This window comes from Rhodnius prolixus, unplaced genomic scaffold (genome assembly GCF_049639745.1).
Source record: "Rhodnius prolixus isolate KJV_2025 unplaced genomic scaffold, Rpr scaffold_6, whole genome shotgun sequence".
In the NCBI taxonomy this organism is placed as follows: Eukaryota; Metazoa; Arthropoda; class Insecta; order Hemiptera; family Reduviidae; genus Rhodnius; species Rhodnius prolixus.
In genome coordinates, this window is record NW_027411634.1 from 36,152,987 (window position 1) to 36,169,553 (window position 16,567).

Consider the following 16,567-nt stretch of genomic DNA (forward strand, 5'->3'; position numbering starts at 1 on the left):
TATACTGACATCACTTAGAAGCGTGGTGTTGTTGACATCTTGAGACCCATACTCTATCGCAGCTTCTTCACTAACTTCCATTTGACACACCCATCTGGCCTGCAAAACACAAATCATACAATAATTTTAGTCAAATTATAACATCTTATATCCGGGTTGGGGAGAAATTGCAATTATTATTAAAAGCCAGTTTTGTCACACTTACATAACTGTAATTTCTTTTTCTCTGTTTTAAGTTACTTTATTCTCATAAATTAGTTTGTCACTTAAATCTTTGTAAGATATTGAACTTGTTAAGAGTGCTTTGCTAGCTGGGACATACTCCAGGTTTTGTGGAAAGTCCCTTACAATAGTGTACTTGTACTGAAACCAACTTTTAGTAAAAATTCATACTTCGAAGAAACTTATCTCTTATAACATGAAAAACTGTGGCGTGCAGACTCTCATGACCTTCTCTCACTGCGATTTAACAAATTCTAGCCTGTATATTTTATTAAACTTGGCATTTATTAAACTTATTTATCATATATACTCTTTTTATACAGTTTAACAAAATCTACACTACTTTGAACTGTCATTTTAGAAAGAAGTTTATCTCCATTGCTTCCTAAGATTAGGTGAGCATTTTTTGCGTTTTAATTTGTATTTATCCTAGCAACCATGTTGATTTCATGAAGATTGAGATTAAAAGAAAAATACCTGTTAAATATTCACACTTACAATTACGTACACGTACAGCCCGGACATTCACATTTAGTGCTAACTTTTGAAAGTGGCCCCAATGGTTTTTCTCTAAACTTAGTATGCTGAATGCAATCTTGTAGGTCTACTAATTTTAGGGGGTGGGTATTCTCCCTTCCCCCTAAAATTTCCATTTCAGCATAATCTTCGGTTCTTCTGAGTTTTATATATCATAGAGTAGGGTTAAATGCATTGCTAATCGCTAAAATACCGAATTTTTAGACAATTCTAAAACCGAAAGTACACTTTAAAGAATAAATTTTTCACTTCTTTAACTTTATCTATTTTATCAATTTTAGCTTGCGTATTTGTTGTATCCCCGACCGGTTTCGGACTTACATCCACCATCAAAAGGAATTCAAATAAGATTTTATCCATCACTGCGGACCTAACTATGTTTTATAATACATAAAAGGTGATGTTTCGAGAATTGCAGTTAGAGTAAATCGTGTGAGGAGGCCATTTATTTTTCACATCATAAAAAGATTAGTGTGAACAAAAAACATTCCTAAACCAAGAGATGAGTGCCGCAACTATTGATTAGAACTGAACGTAAATCACTTTCCATAAAAAAAGTGTCAAGAAAATAAACAAGGACCCGCAAAAGTGGATGATAATAAAATCTGTCGGGTTTTTAAATGGGAAAGTTTTACAAGAAGGGTTCTTTTCGTAGAGGATAAGTTCTTAAAGCGGGTAAACAAGCTTCAGAGACTGGAGCTTCACAGGACGGATATTGTGATAGGGAGAGAGAGGGCTTCTGTTGGAGTTGAAGAGCAGATCTATTACAGACATGCAGACTCCTGCACGCAAACATACATCTCTGGTGATCCGAGTAAACAGAGCAAACAGCTTTTCTCTAACACAACGACATTGTTTCTATCTTGGGATATTTGTGACTGGCCTTTATTACATTCTGGATTTGTAGTCCATGTGGGGACTACATAAGCCGCTGTTTTGTACCATTTTTGTTTTACAGTGGGGATGTTGGTGAACTGGTTACGTAGGTTGGATCTGTAAATGGGAGATCCCCGGTTCGACTTCTGCGAAAGCTAATTTTTATTCATTAGGAATAATGGTAGTAAAGTATGTACTATTTAATTTACTATTTAATCAGTTAATTTCAGAGAATCGGGTAACTACGCATGCGCAGAGTGCTGAAACTGCTCACATCCTTTGATGTAGTTCGCGATTATTTGGACTGCGTTTACTAGTGGAGTACAATTTAGATAAGATTGGAAGGTCCTTTTTCACAGGCATTGCAGCCAAAAACGGCTTATAACTAGCGAACCTTTGTGGAAACCTCTACCTTTTTCTCCCTTAGCAATGATTTTCTAAATTTAGAAATAATACTTTAATTAGGCTCAACTTTGCATCATAGTTAGGAACCATGGCCTCTTCCAATACTTCCTTGATTAAGAAATCTTAATAACCATAAATTCTCATTTATGGCGGCCAAGATCTTTAGAACCCACTAGAGAGAGAACGTTGCATGACATTCCTGGTTTCCATGACCACCAACCCTCGTCTAAATCACTCAACTCTATAACAGTGAACGCCGCTAGCTGGAAATCAACAGCCTTTTCAATATTACGCTTCGTTTCCGGTTAATTAATTTAAGTAAATTAATTTCTTGTAGGAAATCTGTTGTAGATATATTGTGTTTAAACTCTTATTTTTTTTTTCAACTCGCCTCAAATCGTTACTGTTAAAAAAAAATACGATTAGTTACACAATCACTGAGCAAGAGGTTAAAAACTATTGCATGACATCGCTAATTAGGTATGGAGCTCAATTCGAGTGACAGAAGTTGCATTACTAATTGGCTTGGCTTCTATTGATCAAAATTCGCAGCTCCTCCAAATAAATAATTTGTTTAAATTATTTTCAGTGTTAGGTAAAACTAACTTCTCACAAACGATTCATCGTTATTTTAAGAAGCTTTGGAAAATATAATTTTACATTTTGACCAAGTCAAGAACAGTTTTTTTTGCATCATCCTGTTTCTGCAGAAAGGCAAGAAAACATTGAAACCCAACCACTTTCTTCGGTTGTCGTAGTTGTAACTAATATTTCTCGAATGGGAGAAAATTTTTGAGAAATACCAGAAAACTATTAATTTTGAGCGAAAAGGATTTTGAAAATTGACCATTATCGCAATTCTTAAAATTGTCATTATTGAGAAAATATACACCAAAAGATAAATTGAGGCTGCCTAACCTGATTGAAGATAAAAAAAAAAAATTGCCTTGCTTTTCCCCTATTTTTCTAAGGAAAAATCTTAGAAAAAACAAAGAAGCCCATGTGTCAAAGTTATAAAAAGACACGTGTCTGCTGACAGTAAAGAAAAGGAAAATATTTAGGTGACTGTGGGTGTGTGCAGTTAGGTTTGTCATAGCGATGGAATGTGTACGTATGTGTGGAACGACCGGGAATGGTCGACCTTACACTAGCGGTACAGCAGCTGGTGGCTCAGCAATGACGTAGTTCAGCAACCTCCTGGTACTGAATGGTGGTGGGCCACTGCCAAACTACTAGTGAGCGTCATCGCCGTGACGTCACCTACTCTATCTTCGTCACATTTTTTTTTCTATGAGATCTTTTACGTCTTCTCTTACGCAACGAATAAAAGTCAAATTTCTTTATAGTTTGAATCTTCACTAATGTTCAGTTGCTTTCACAGAGTTTCTGTTTTAAAACATCTCTTATTTTGTACATAATCACAACATCCTAATTTCCCCAGATCTTCTAGAAAAAACAAAGGCGTTTCCAAGGGAGGTTCTGCTTTCAGGGCACAAATCACGTGCCGCTCTGCTCCTTTTTTAATTGATTAACTTCTTGTATTGCTTATGTTTTACGCGTTCTACATAGAACCTCTCAAATCGAGGGCGACATACATTATAGTGGAAATGAAACTTCAAACTCTTAATCGATTCATTTTATCGGTGCAATATTTTAAATAAAAATTGCAGAACTACTTACATGCCAAGAATAAAGAAAATCTAAGCAGACGTTTATGAGAAAAGTCTCAAAAACTGCCAAAAAAATCATTTTTAGCATTTGGCACTTCCGGTTGGCTGTTTCTGCCCTTATTATATCAGGTTCGCCAACAGTTGCACCTAAACCGGATTTCAAATTTGAACTTCTGCGAGATTTTTTTTTTGAGTTGCGGTAACACACACACAAGCCAATGTTCAAAAACCAGTTTTTGAACTCAGGGAATCTCAAAAAGTATTTCTGATGAAAACAAAAGAAGAAAATGTGTACGATCACACAGCTTCCTTCCGCTGATGGAGAGTTAAGAGAGGAAGAAGATAAATGACAGGAAACTAACAAAATAATAATCTTCGTTTCTTATTTTTCGTTTTGTAGTAAAGCTGAAGAGCGTTAGGCGATGGCAAGTATAGAGCGGCATCCCGCCCCCGTAATTGTTCCGTAAATAAAGAGGGAGTATTATTTGGTGGTGGCCATTAGCTAGGTAAATATTAGTTCTCTTAGCCGACCAAAATATTACCTCTCTGAAGTGGCACAAAATCGGCTCTTAGTAATTACAGGGGTTGTAACTATAAAACTGTTGCAACAAATTGGGATGTTCATGTTCCTACTACCGGATTTACATAGGGCTCAGTTTAGAAATTAGTTTCTATTTGTAAAAGGAAACAAATCTTCCCTAAATACTTACAAGATGTTCTTTTTATTCTTGGATGCCGAACTACCAGATTACTGGGAATTAAGGGATGCGTATCTTCAGTAGAACTTGTCCCACCCAACACATTAAAAAAAAAAAAAACGTACAGCTCCTCCCATCCCCCCAACTTCTTAATCTATGGATGCTATATTTGGAAGAATCTGGGAGAGGGTGTTCCATGGATACTAGAGAGTGCTTATCCCTCTTGATTAACAGCTCCTCCTGGTCACCGTTCTTCCTGGCAATACCCCTTGGAGGTGATAGGAAGTGTGTGGTCCCATCTGGCACCAGTGGAGGCGCAATTAGAGGGATCAACACTTCTAGATAAGAGTTTTTCTGACATACTCAAAATTCGATCAAAATATTTTAATTTTCATCAGTATAGTATAGTTCAATATAATATTAATACCGTAAAATTAAGGGAAATGATACTTTTGAAGGAAGTCATAACTGTTCTAAAATTCTTTTATCTGGAAAACAAAACTCTCATGATGAGATTTTTTGCAGAAAATTTCACAGATCAAGAGATTTTCAAGAAAATTCTGGAAAATTGATAAGGTTCTTTAGGAAGTTCACATTAATTATTCAAATTTTGAATCTTTAGTCCTGCTTTTCCATATTATTCTGCTTAACTTGAATAGTTAGGAATATTCCTCGTCGGCTTGTGAACAACGTTACAGCGTTTGTGAACTTTCAGAGGATTACCTTTAAAAGGGGGGACGGAGTATTATTGTGTATCACCTCTCCCTATTTCAATGATGTGATACCATTCAGACAAGATCTCCCTCTATTCATCGCCGCCTTTCTCAAGGAGGCGGAAAATGTTGCCTATTCACTCTGAAGAAAGAATTATCAAGAGAGCGCAACTAATGCGTTTTTTATTATGACAAAACACAAGCGGTAAAAATAAATTTCAGGAGCTGCGTGGATAGTATATATTATGAACAGATATCCTCTGTAATTGACAGGAAGACGTTGTCTGAAATAAACAGCAGAGATTGAGGAAGCTCTAACAGGATAAATCAGCTTTAAACTTGCTGCTGAACTCTTCCAAATGTTTAAGAATCTTGGAAGGTTCTAAGCAGGTTTCTTCTGTATCACCTAGTTACTTTCCATACATTTATTCAACAAACTTTAAAAACTAGTCTGAAAGCTGGCAGTCCCAGTTAAATTTTTTTCATTGAAACTTGAGATATTGTCGCTGCATTAAATATAATCCAAAATTTTGCAATTGAACTGACAGATTCGTAAGTTATCCTTATTAGAGCCACTTAGTGTGATGCACTTGTTAATCACTTAGAACTCCCCAAAAATCTTTTAAGCGGGATGCTTAGACATTTTTCCTGCCAATTTTTAGGAAATCAAGGAATCCCCCATGAGTATAATTAGAACTTCTGGTTTATATATCCTGCTACTTTCCGTTTCCTCTTTATCTGATAAAAAATATATGCCTTCATTCGCTTAAAACGGCTTTCGGAAAAATTACTTAGAGGTGAAAGTAAAAATAACTCTCAATCTTCATTAAAGTACTTAAGTTGGGAAGATGTCACGTGCAGTGTTTTGTTGGTTGGCCTCTTTACGTCGAAACTTCTATCAGAGAAGAAAATTATTGGTAAGATCTTAAAGTTCTGTAATTTAGGTGTAATCGTGCTGCATAGACAGGCGTTAAGAATTTGCCCAAAGTGTCTTATTCATAATCGCATGAAAATCAATTGATGTCATGCAGAGTGTCACGCGTATAATTTGATTTCTATAGATTGCTTGCTATGGCAACTCTAGTTTGCATTAATTCTCTTCCAATTTAGAAATTAATATTTCCCTTCGAGTTTTGACCTTTTTTGTGTTTTTTTAGTATTTTCGTAGGGAATTCATGAACTGTTGATTAACATTAACCAGCTGGAAGTGCAAGTTCAGCATATTCCATGGTTACATTATAAAAGGTAACACTTTGTATTGAACGGCAATAATTGAAAACAGCAACATGTGCTGTTGCAGTAATCTGCAGGTATTCAAAGCAATTCCATTATCATCTTGTAACTTCTTCAGAAACTCCCTTATACTCTAGGGACGAAACATTATGAAGCCACGTGCCATTTTAAAAGGGCGGCTTTATAAAATAGCATGTGTGACACAATTTACTGCCCTCTATATAAATAAAAGCTTTGCGAAGAAAGAAAGAGTCGATCTTTTTTTTTATATATTTAGATTTGAATTTAAAATGACACACTATGAACAGCTGGGCACCAGCTGCTTCTTAAACATGTTCCTATTGCGAAGGCTTCGAAATTTTTATATGTTGTAATACATTAAGCAGATATTGCTCAATCCAGTTGGGAACTAAAACAATAAGAAGAGTGAAGTTGTAATACAAAATTTGCGATAAAAGGATTATTTTATTATTAGGCTTAGTCCCGAGCAAATTACTCTCTTAACAAAGATGGTTTCATTAGAATCACTTTAAGTGGTAAAATCATTTCAGCAAAATTTTGATGAAAGCCAATCTATCGTTTATTACACTTTATTTAATTTACTTTTGGTGTAGTTCTGGGAGTAAGGTATCCCTCTAAAGTATCTTTTACTTAATTATAGTTTTATAATTAAGTAAGGTAAGTATAATTAATATGTTTCGAAAATTCGTAGTTTGGATTGTTGAAATCTTAGAATTGTAAGGAAAATTAGTAAAAGAATTCATGCCGGTTGTATTATCATTATTATTGCTACTTAATATTTGTAGTATTTTTCATTTCTAAATTTTAACCAGCATTATTGGCAACATGGTAAACTAACTAGTAAATAGCAGTAAGAAACTTCCTGCCACACTTTGGAGTTACCGCATCCAGTTCCGGCCTTACCATGCTTCCAACAGTTTCTAAAGTTGTAGCACGTTCCTAACTTCTATTTTGTACTAACTTTCTCACAAGATGAGGTTTAATACAGACCTTAATAATAATGTCAAGTTATTCATTTTTTTGGGCCTCCCTTCTTTTCTCATGGAAGTTTGGTGAATACAAAAGAGAGTGATGATAAAGTTTCTCTCAGATGGTTGAACAAGAAAAAAAATTACTTTTTTCCCATTTTCTAAAAAGAAAAATTATATTTAGTGAGAAAGAAGTGAAAGTATGGGGGTATAAATGGTCCCAGACAGCACTGCCTGTTGTGTTCGTTTCAAGTAACTTGTTTGTAGATTTGTTTGTGTGGTGTCTTCCTGGGCCAACTTGCAGAACTTCCTCTCTGCTCCTCTCTTAGTTTATCTGCATTCTACAAGCTTTATTACTTAATGAATTTCCATTGAAGTCGAGGGAGGAATTGTGGGCTTTGTTTCTATTACTGAGCCACAGTTTTCATTACCTCTTCGGCTTTATTTACATAAAGCAACTAGCAGTTCTTCGCTTGGGGGAATTTCTTTCTTCTTTATTCTCATTCAATTGGATATTCAACAGAAACTGACATGAACACCTGTAGTAGAATGAAGTAGGTGTCGTGGACGGAGGCGACTTGCAAACATACTTTATTATACATACTTTACACTGAGAATCGAACCACCGTAGCTTTGCGGCAATCGTCTCTAACCGTTCGGCTATCGTGGCGCTTTGGGTGAAACTTTGCCATAAAATAGAGCCGTAAAACCACTCAGTGAAAAGAATGAAACAGCATTGCCATTGAACGCAATCTACTCCTTAATAATAAATCTTTGAAACATATGCTAGTTGGGTATAAGATGTGAGATTGTACCAGCTTATTTAATATTTATGAAATAATTACGCTAACAGCCTTTCCTCTAACGTTTTATCAAGCCTATTTGTATGAATAAAACATTTCTACTGTACCAAACATTGTAGACATAGTATCAACATAAAGTTTTTATGTTTTTAGAAATGGATCATGTTATATTTTGTAGGGTTAGAGAAAATTTTATGAAGGCTGATTTAGATACATTGGTATTAACAAAGCGACATTCATTTCGACCCGTCAGTAGTTATACTACGTACTAGCTCCATTGCCTTCTGAATAATTTATTTGTAAAATATGGTGCTATACAGGGACGAGGGCCAGTAGCAGCTGATTGCTGGAAATTTTATGGAACTTCATTTGTTTTACTTTACTCCAGAGGCGTGCAATTTTAATTCAACGCACTTTTAAGGCCCTTTTCATCATTTCCCTCCCACTTTACCATCTATTAATCTTAATTAAATATATTATTTACACTTTTCAGCTGGAATACAAAGTTTAAAAAATATTTACATTTTATAGGTTATGTTCAGTCTTTGGGAAATCCCAATCTATCTTCATTTCCTAACTACAGTGAAGAAGATTATTATATTAAATTGGATGGCAAGTTTCTGGGAAAAATATTTCAGGAGTGAATTAGGAATTTTGGGAAACATCTTCTTTTTTTTTTAAATTAGGGTTGTGCACGTAATTATAGGAAGTGGATTACTAACTTGGGTGTCGCCCTCCAGATTTTCTTCTCCTAGAGATGTAACCTGATTCACTTACCCTATCACCTGTTACCATAGAAACAATAATTTAGACACAGGGTCACTAAGTTCATTACTGACTCGCCTCCCACTCCAACGTCAAGAGTATCTACTACGGCAAGAGCTGGAATTAACAGCACACTAATAGCTAATTTACGGACTACTCTGCTCTAGTGGGGAGGTTACACAGCAGCATTTCACCCTGGGGAAATATATTGGAACAGTGTAGTTCGGCACTTGGACTCTATCTTGTAATAGATACAACATTTCTTCAGCTTGAAGATCACTCAAGTTCAATGTCCCTTTTCACATCAGGTTCTTAGGAACGTAATCTGGAGAGTAAACGCATAAAGGCAGATTGGAGATGCTCTATCTTGTCGCTAACTATTCAAAAACTTCTTCTTTTTTGTAATTATAGAATAATTAATGGCATTCTAGAAGAAGCTAGAACAAAGTCACATCAATGTAGAGCGAACAACGTTACACGTCATATTCTTTGTTCCAAGCAATAGATTTCTTTTACGTTTCCGTCAATATGGTTTATTTTAGTTTGTTATAGTATTCTCAAACTCCTCACTTCCGCCTTCAACAGGGGGAGAGAACGCTTCCTAAGTAAAACTAAACATACGAAACTGAATAACTCAAAGCTCGGAAGGCTTTAAGTTTGATTACAAATATGTTATAAATTGTCCATAAATAGTCTAACTTAATCTCCAAGTTAGAAACAACAATCTAAGAGTTAGTAGCTCTTAGTTACAATTATAGGCACGCAGATGCACGAACTAAAAGCGTTTACAACTTATAGGGGAGGACTTAACTTATACTAACTTTATTGGCTATGTAGTGGTTCTTACACACTAGTGTACCAAATGGGGTAAGTTTTATTCTTGTCTAGATTGCTTAAAAATAGGTTACAACTAGGATAGTTTCGTTAAGGTAATGGTCACCGGAAATAGATCCATGGCATGCACTAAAAATTTTGCTTTAAATCTGTAATTTTGTGGTGATAGTGGGCTCTATACTGTCTGGGATTTCTTAGCTAAAACAACACATTCAATGCACCTACTTATCCTTAAACCCTACCTGTTCGAACGTTCCTTTAAAGTGAGGCGTAGGGTTGAATTCTCAGTCATGAAGCATCCTAAGTACCATTTTTTATTTTTTTATTTAAGACCTGCCTGAGATCATTGGCACCCGGAGCTTTTTTCAGAAAATCGTAAGGGCCAGCAGCTGGATTCGAACCTGGGATCTCCGTGTTGAAATCCAATACGCTAGCAACTGAACTAATCCCTTCGCTTATTGTGCTAAACGTCCCATATTGCATTAATTTACACAAACATTCCCACCCATACTAGTACAGTGAAACAGGAAACAGTTCAATTAGTTTGTTGTGCTCTAGCTGGATTGCATTCTATCTGGTACAGAAGAATTGTGAATGGTAATACTCAGTAAACAACGTCACGAAACGTCCTGTAGACCAACTTCCGTAGGGTGCAAAAGTGGAGTGAAATTACATATGAAGTAGCTTCCGACTAGAGTCTACTTCTGCAATCACAAAAATTGTACTCATCAATTCTGTAATGAAGTTATTTCCTTTAAAATTCGTTAAGGTTCGTCGGGAACAATCTCTCTATCTCGAAATAAGGGCATTCTAGAATTCAATGTATCCAACCATGATCTATTTTGAACACTTACATATAAGTTTATACTTTACAGTTTTAGACATCAAAACGTTAATACTGACGTATTAAAGTTAACTTTTTCAAAGTGATCAATGTGAAAAAGAAAAGCCAACTGTAAACAGATCTTATTTTTTTTTTACTAGTTTATATATAGCTCTTAGCGTTGACCCAGTTAACTGCAGTGCATCACCCAACCTGACTCACTCCTTACGAATGGCCAACTAACCAAACTGCAAACATTATCTGGGTCATTGCTTACAAATGTTTCGCAATATCACTCTTCTCAAACTTTGTGTATTATGAGAACTGCTTTATACGTTATGGCACAGCTTCCTGTAAATCAAATTCACTTGGCACTCTCTTACGTAATCGTTATAACATGCAGTTTATCCAAGTACATTTGGTTATGAAATAAGAAGAAGTTAATATTTTTATTAATTTTGTGCATAAAATATATCAAGTATTTTGCTGAAGGTATTCCTTGCACAACTTGAAATATTAAACTACCCTCATTGCGTAGTTTTTATTTTTTAATTATTTATTATTAATAAACTAATAAAAACTAAGCTTATTGCCTTAAATACTTGATAAAACATTTAACAAGTACATGTGAGCTGCTAAGGAGGCACAGACATAGATCTAAGTTGTGCAAGGAACATTAATCTTTCTTTAATTGTGTGTCCTTTTTTTCCTGGTTTCATTGGGATTATTAAAATTAATAAATTGGAGAAGAGAACCATTGAAAAAAAGTATTTACTGTGGATATTTTATCAAAACATAGTTATTGAAACACTGTTTCTCTATTTGAGATTCAAGAATAAGCAATCCTGAAAAAGTCTTGTATCAGACCCACACCCAAAAATTAATAACAATATTTATGTTATAGGTAATCACAACAAAAACTGTAAACTGAAATAGCCGCCCAGTAGAAACATAACCTTAAATAAACCTTCCTTGCTAGAAAGAGTGAAAGTAAACTAAACTTGAACAAACTCCAAGATTCCAGAACAGAGAAAAATGTTTTGTTTTATTTGGCCAGAGGACTGTCGCAGTAAATCAAACTCAATACTTGTGAACCGACACTTAACGTAATAATAACATTACTGTCGTAAAATAGTTTAATGTTCACCCAACTAAAAACGTAAGTATTCTGTTATATTCCATCACAACAGTAACATAACCTATTCATGTTAACGTTTAGGAAAAGTTTTTTAAACTAGTATTTATGTAGCAATAAACGAGGGAATAAACATTTGTTTGTTTGTTTGTTTTTTTTTTTAACAAAACTGCTCTTTCAGTAGTTTTAAGATCTACCGTTAAAAACACTGAAAGTCTTTCGTTTGATATATATCGTCCTCTTCAAAATATTAGAGCTGCTTTGAAAGTTATAAGTAAGAAATTTCTAACTCACTAATAATAAAAGAATAAAAGAACCTCGCACTTGCGTATCTAGCCTTTAGCAATGGTGACTCTCTAATTGGTTTACTTCTAGATAAATAAGACTTCTAACAGCACCTTCGAAATTGAAAAGTTTTCTTAGGAATGATGTGTAACTTCCTCTTTTTTTATAAGAAATATTACTTTAGATCTTTGGTTTTTTAAATGTTCAATTTTCCCTCTTGTAAAGAAAGATGAAAATTCTTTTAAGCTATCTGTAAAATTATCTGTTTATCTTCCACAACTGGCACAATAATTGATCAAGAATTAAAACTGGACTGTGAGCTTGAAACCTTCAAGGAAGTGAATCACAAAACTATCCTAAATTGAAGTTTTCTGGTCTGTCTTTCAATGGGAAACCTGACTCCTTTTATTACAAAAAGCCCGCAATTCCTTCTGAAAGGAAGCAGTTTCTAATAGCTCAATCACACTCTATAACAACTGCTCCTTAATTTTGACTCATTCCTATCATAATCAGCTTCATTACTAGCCTGTATATTGGGCTGCTCACTAAAGAACGGCACAGTAAGTAAAATTAGGCAGCTAGAGTTTTAACGATCTAGTTCGTGTTTACAACTAAACACCATCATATTCCTCATTCTTCCCATTAAAGTTAGGGTCAGAAAAGTGTACCTTACGGGCAAAAATAAGTACCGGAACTGATTCCGGAGCACAGTGTGTTAGCTAGTTCACAATATCCTAAGGCCTAGACCGGAAATCAAACCCAGTACCATCTTAGCTTTCCTGGCCTTCCTTCTAACCTCTCGGCTACCTTTGATGCCTGACTACTAAGTCTAACTTAAATTAGAACAAAGTTAGAAATTTAAAGAAACCTTCAATTTGCATATCGATTAAAAAAAAAAGTCCAAGGACATTAATGAATACTTAAAAAGCAGGTAACTTAGAAGGGTCCACTTACACTCAAACAATCTCCTATTACTTGTAATGAGTCAGTGGATGGAAATTTACAGAAAATTTAGTTAAATAAGCGACTTGTATTGAATAATCAAGAAGACCTACTATGGAACAGAAAGGTGTTTTCAGACGAGCATTTTATCCGTGCAGCATAGGATTATACTAATTGAATTAATAGTATTAATTTACTTGTGTGTAACTAAATATTGTCGTATTAAAATACTTAATTAAAGTAGATAATGCATGGGAAGACTAATCTAAGTCATAACCGTCACAGCACGTGTGTTTCCTTATTGAGACAGGTTTCCGATTTTTACCCATCTACGGAGAATAATTCATCACTAGTAGTAGTAGAGTTAGATCTAATCTAACTAAAAACCATGTTATTTTAAATAAAACGACTGAAGAGGCGTAAGAACAGAAAAGTAAGTAAAATATGTTAGTAGAGAGATCTTCGCTTGATAGTAGTCGAAAGACATCAAACAATTCAAGAAGAACCGTTTCTAAGAAATTAATTGAAGAAGAGAAGTTAAAGAGGAATCTATCAATCTCTATTAACTGAAAGTTCTAGTTAAACGGAACTAGCACAATATAACTAGATCTATCTACTATAAATGTCACCATTCCGCCGTACATCCGGGACGACATCAGAGGTTGTGACCCCAAATCCTTCTCACTGTAAATCATTAACAGTCGTCTTCTGAGATAAAACCAAAATTAATTATAACCCGAAGTAAACAAAAGAGGAAATTCTGTTTTTATTTACTCATGTTCGAAGTAATAATTAAGAAGTTGTCATCAAATATGTACATGCTTTGAAATGCTTAAAGTATGAAAAGTATTTACAAATTGCTAAACTTTAAAATTGTGAAAAGTTAAATTTTGATATTACAATTAGCTGTTATCAGGAAATACAGAAAAAAAGTTTGTTTAAAATCGATCAACCCGAAGTGCAATTTCGGTGAATCTACGTATTCAGTGTATTTTTACGATTTTCTTGAAAGCGTATCTAACAAAGTTTTTCTGGGATGAATGAGTTTAGGAGTTCTAGCTAAGCTGGGGTAAATAATTCTTACAGATTAAACAAGCTATTGTATATTATAAGCTCCAAAGTTTAAAAGCGGCGGACTCGCCAGGCCGGGCACTAATTGTGTTTCAACTGCCTCGGCCATCGCAATTGCAGTGCTTGTCACTAGGTTTTACCATTTCATTAGTTTTCATTTGTTATAAAAACATGCACTAAATTGGGTCTTGCCTAGTACATATGTGCCTTGCCTTAGGTAGATACGAATCTGTTGGTCGTGCCTTGAAATCAGAGCGTTTACTATTGTCTAAAACATTAATAGACAGTAACTGAGGAATTTTGTGTTAGTTACGGTGCTGTAAATTGTAATTTTAAAATGTCTGAATTTAAAGTGAGAGGAGAATTGGTCCTTTTAATTTAAATTGCCTGGAAAACAAAAGACGTTTTGAAAAGATTTCATTGTACAACATAGGATTCCGAACTGTGTAATTTTCTTTGTAAAAGTTCCATTCTTTCAGAGGTTTCTATTTTGCTCCTAGATTAGATTCGACCCTTTTAGATCTATTGTGGCTCGATTTTGCACCTAAGAGTTGGCCTCAACTCTCCTTAATTTTATAATACCTCAAAATTGTATTTCCGTAGAGAAATCAACATTGAAATTGTGTTTTCCACTTGTTAAGAATGAAAGTAAAAGGCGTGATGTGTTTGAAACTAGTCCTCATTTCTTTATTTGATATTATTAACATCCAAACCGCAAAATAGCCGAAGTGTGGCCTCAGCTGCCGCACAAGGTGTAGAGGTGAACGACCTTAGATTGGTGAAAAAGGCTAGCCGTTGGGAGAACCCTTCTAACGGAATTTCTACTTTCCTTTTCATTCATAACAACGGTGGAATACTTCCCATTCCTTTCTCCAAGTTCCTCTACCCCACTCAGTGTTTTTCTTAATGAATTATCTATCCTACTCATGAATTCATTACACTTGCTAAAAAAAATCATTGATTTAGGAAATGAATTCATTTTTTTATTGACTGTTTTCTTTATACTCTGTACTGGAATGTTATAAATTATGTTTAAAAAAGGACTCGCTTCGAATTCCTTATTAAGACCAAAGATGCTGAGGTCTGTCCTCCATAAGTGTAAGAGTTCACAAGACTTCCTATTTGTATTTTATAATTTTATTGTAGGAGGAAATTATTATGCCCTCATCTAATCTTCAGGATCATCCTGCTTTTGATAGACTTTTTCTTATTCAGAGGAAACTTTTAACGAATCTTTCTGGTTAAAATCAAAAATTAGATGTAAGAAAAGTAAAAAAATAAACGTAGGAATGGAGAATGGTAGGAAAATTCTTGAAAATAGCAATTTTAGAAAATTTGATGAACTGATCTATTTTTGCTCCAGATTGTTAGTAGAAAACACTGAAATTTCTTTGTTGTTTTACAGGTGATGACATACTTTCCAGAGCATGAAGTTGCAGCCAATTTCCGCTGAAAAATCAGAAACCAAGGTGTGTGAGATGGAATCATCAGAGAAGTAAATGCTGTAACTATTTTTCTTCTTTTTCATTTATTTAGTTATTTACAATCTACATAAATATATACAATAAGTAAATTAGAAGGTAGATGAGCTATATTGGTACGTGAAGAGCAGGAGGAGAGAAACTACCCAGCGGTAGCAATCTTGACAGGAAACCGATTATGATGGTGATGGTCTTCAGACCTCTAGGAGGTCTCGGGGCCTTTGAGCTGTAACTCTGATTTAAAACTCATCTCTAATCAATTGCCGTCACCGCCGATGTTGTGCACTTGAAGAACATAGGTAGAACACATTGCACTTTTGAAGCCTAGTGTTCATGTTATTAACAAAACTTGATGTCTTGATACTGCCTGAATAAAACCGTCGTAACAATTTTTGTTTAGTACTTCATATTCATCGTATAACAAATTCAAACTTGAACCAGTTAAATAATTCACAGGTTGGGAGGAAATCACTGCTTTAAATTGGAAATCGGAGAAAAGCGAGTTTCCCAAACACTTTATCAATCTTTCATTTCCTCCTCTAAAAGACTTTTAACCTTCTAACAAAAAGTTAGCAAGTTCTAACTCATGCATTCACAATTTTTGTTCCTGTTTATAAATGTTTTATACTTCTTTTCAACTTTAAATTACTTTTCTTCCATCTGCTAACCGTAATGTAAGAGGGTAAAAGAAAAATGCATAAAATTGATTTTTACTCCTCCATACTTAAAACTATTTTCTCTTAATACAATTTGACTCTTATTCTTAAGTTTTTGATGCTATTGTTAAATAATGGGCTTACCATTTCAACTTTAGAGGAGGTGTGAAAAAATATTAGCAAAAAATTAATCCTTTACTCTTTTAAGTTGTGTGGAAATGTCATTTTGAGTTTTTAGTTGAAACTTGGTACCAAGTGGTGCGTATCGCAGGTAAGAAGCTTTCTGTTGAATACTAGTAACAAATCTCACCTTAAGAGTGGTACTCCAATCACACAATGCAATGGCAAAACTTTCTCTAGAATGCAATGACTTCAGGCGAAGACAAAGCGCAGGTACATCATAGATGCCTTGATTTTCACAGGCAAGCC

The 16,567-nt window shown here is 34.7% G+C and overlaps 1 protein-coding gene across 1 annotated transcript in view; it reads right to left on the reverse strand.

Moving 5' to 3' along the window:
* stet (rhomboid serine protease stem cell tumor) overlaps window positions 1-16,567 on the reverse strand; it is a 159,336-nt gene that overhangs the window by 106,556 nt on the left and 36,213 nt on the right. Inside the window, exon 3 of the mRNA XM_074139668.1 lies at window positions 10-99. Coding sequence (XP_073995769.1) covers window positions 10-81 — 72 coding nt within the window. The 5' untranslated portion in view covers window positions 82-99. The remainder of the gene's footprint in view (window positions 1-9; window positions 100-16,567) is intronic.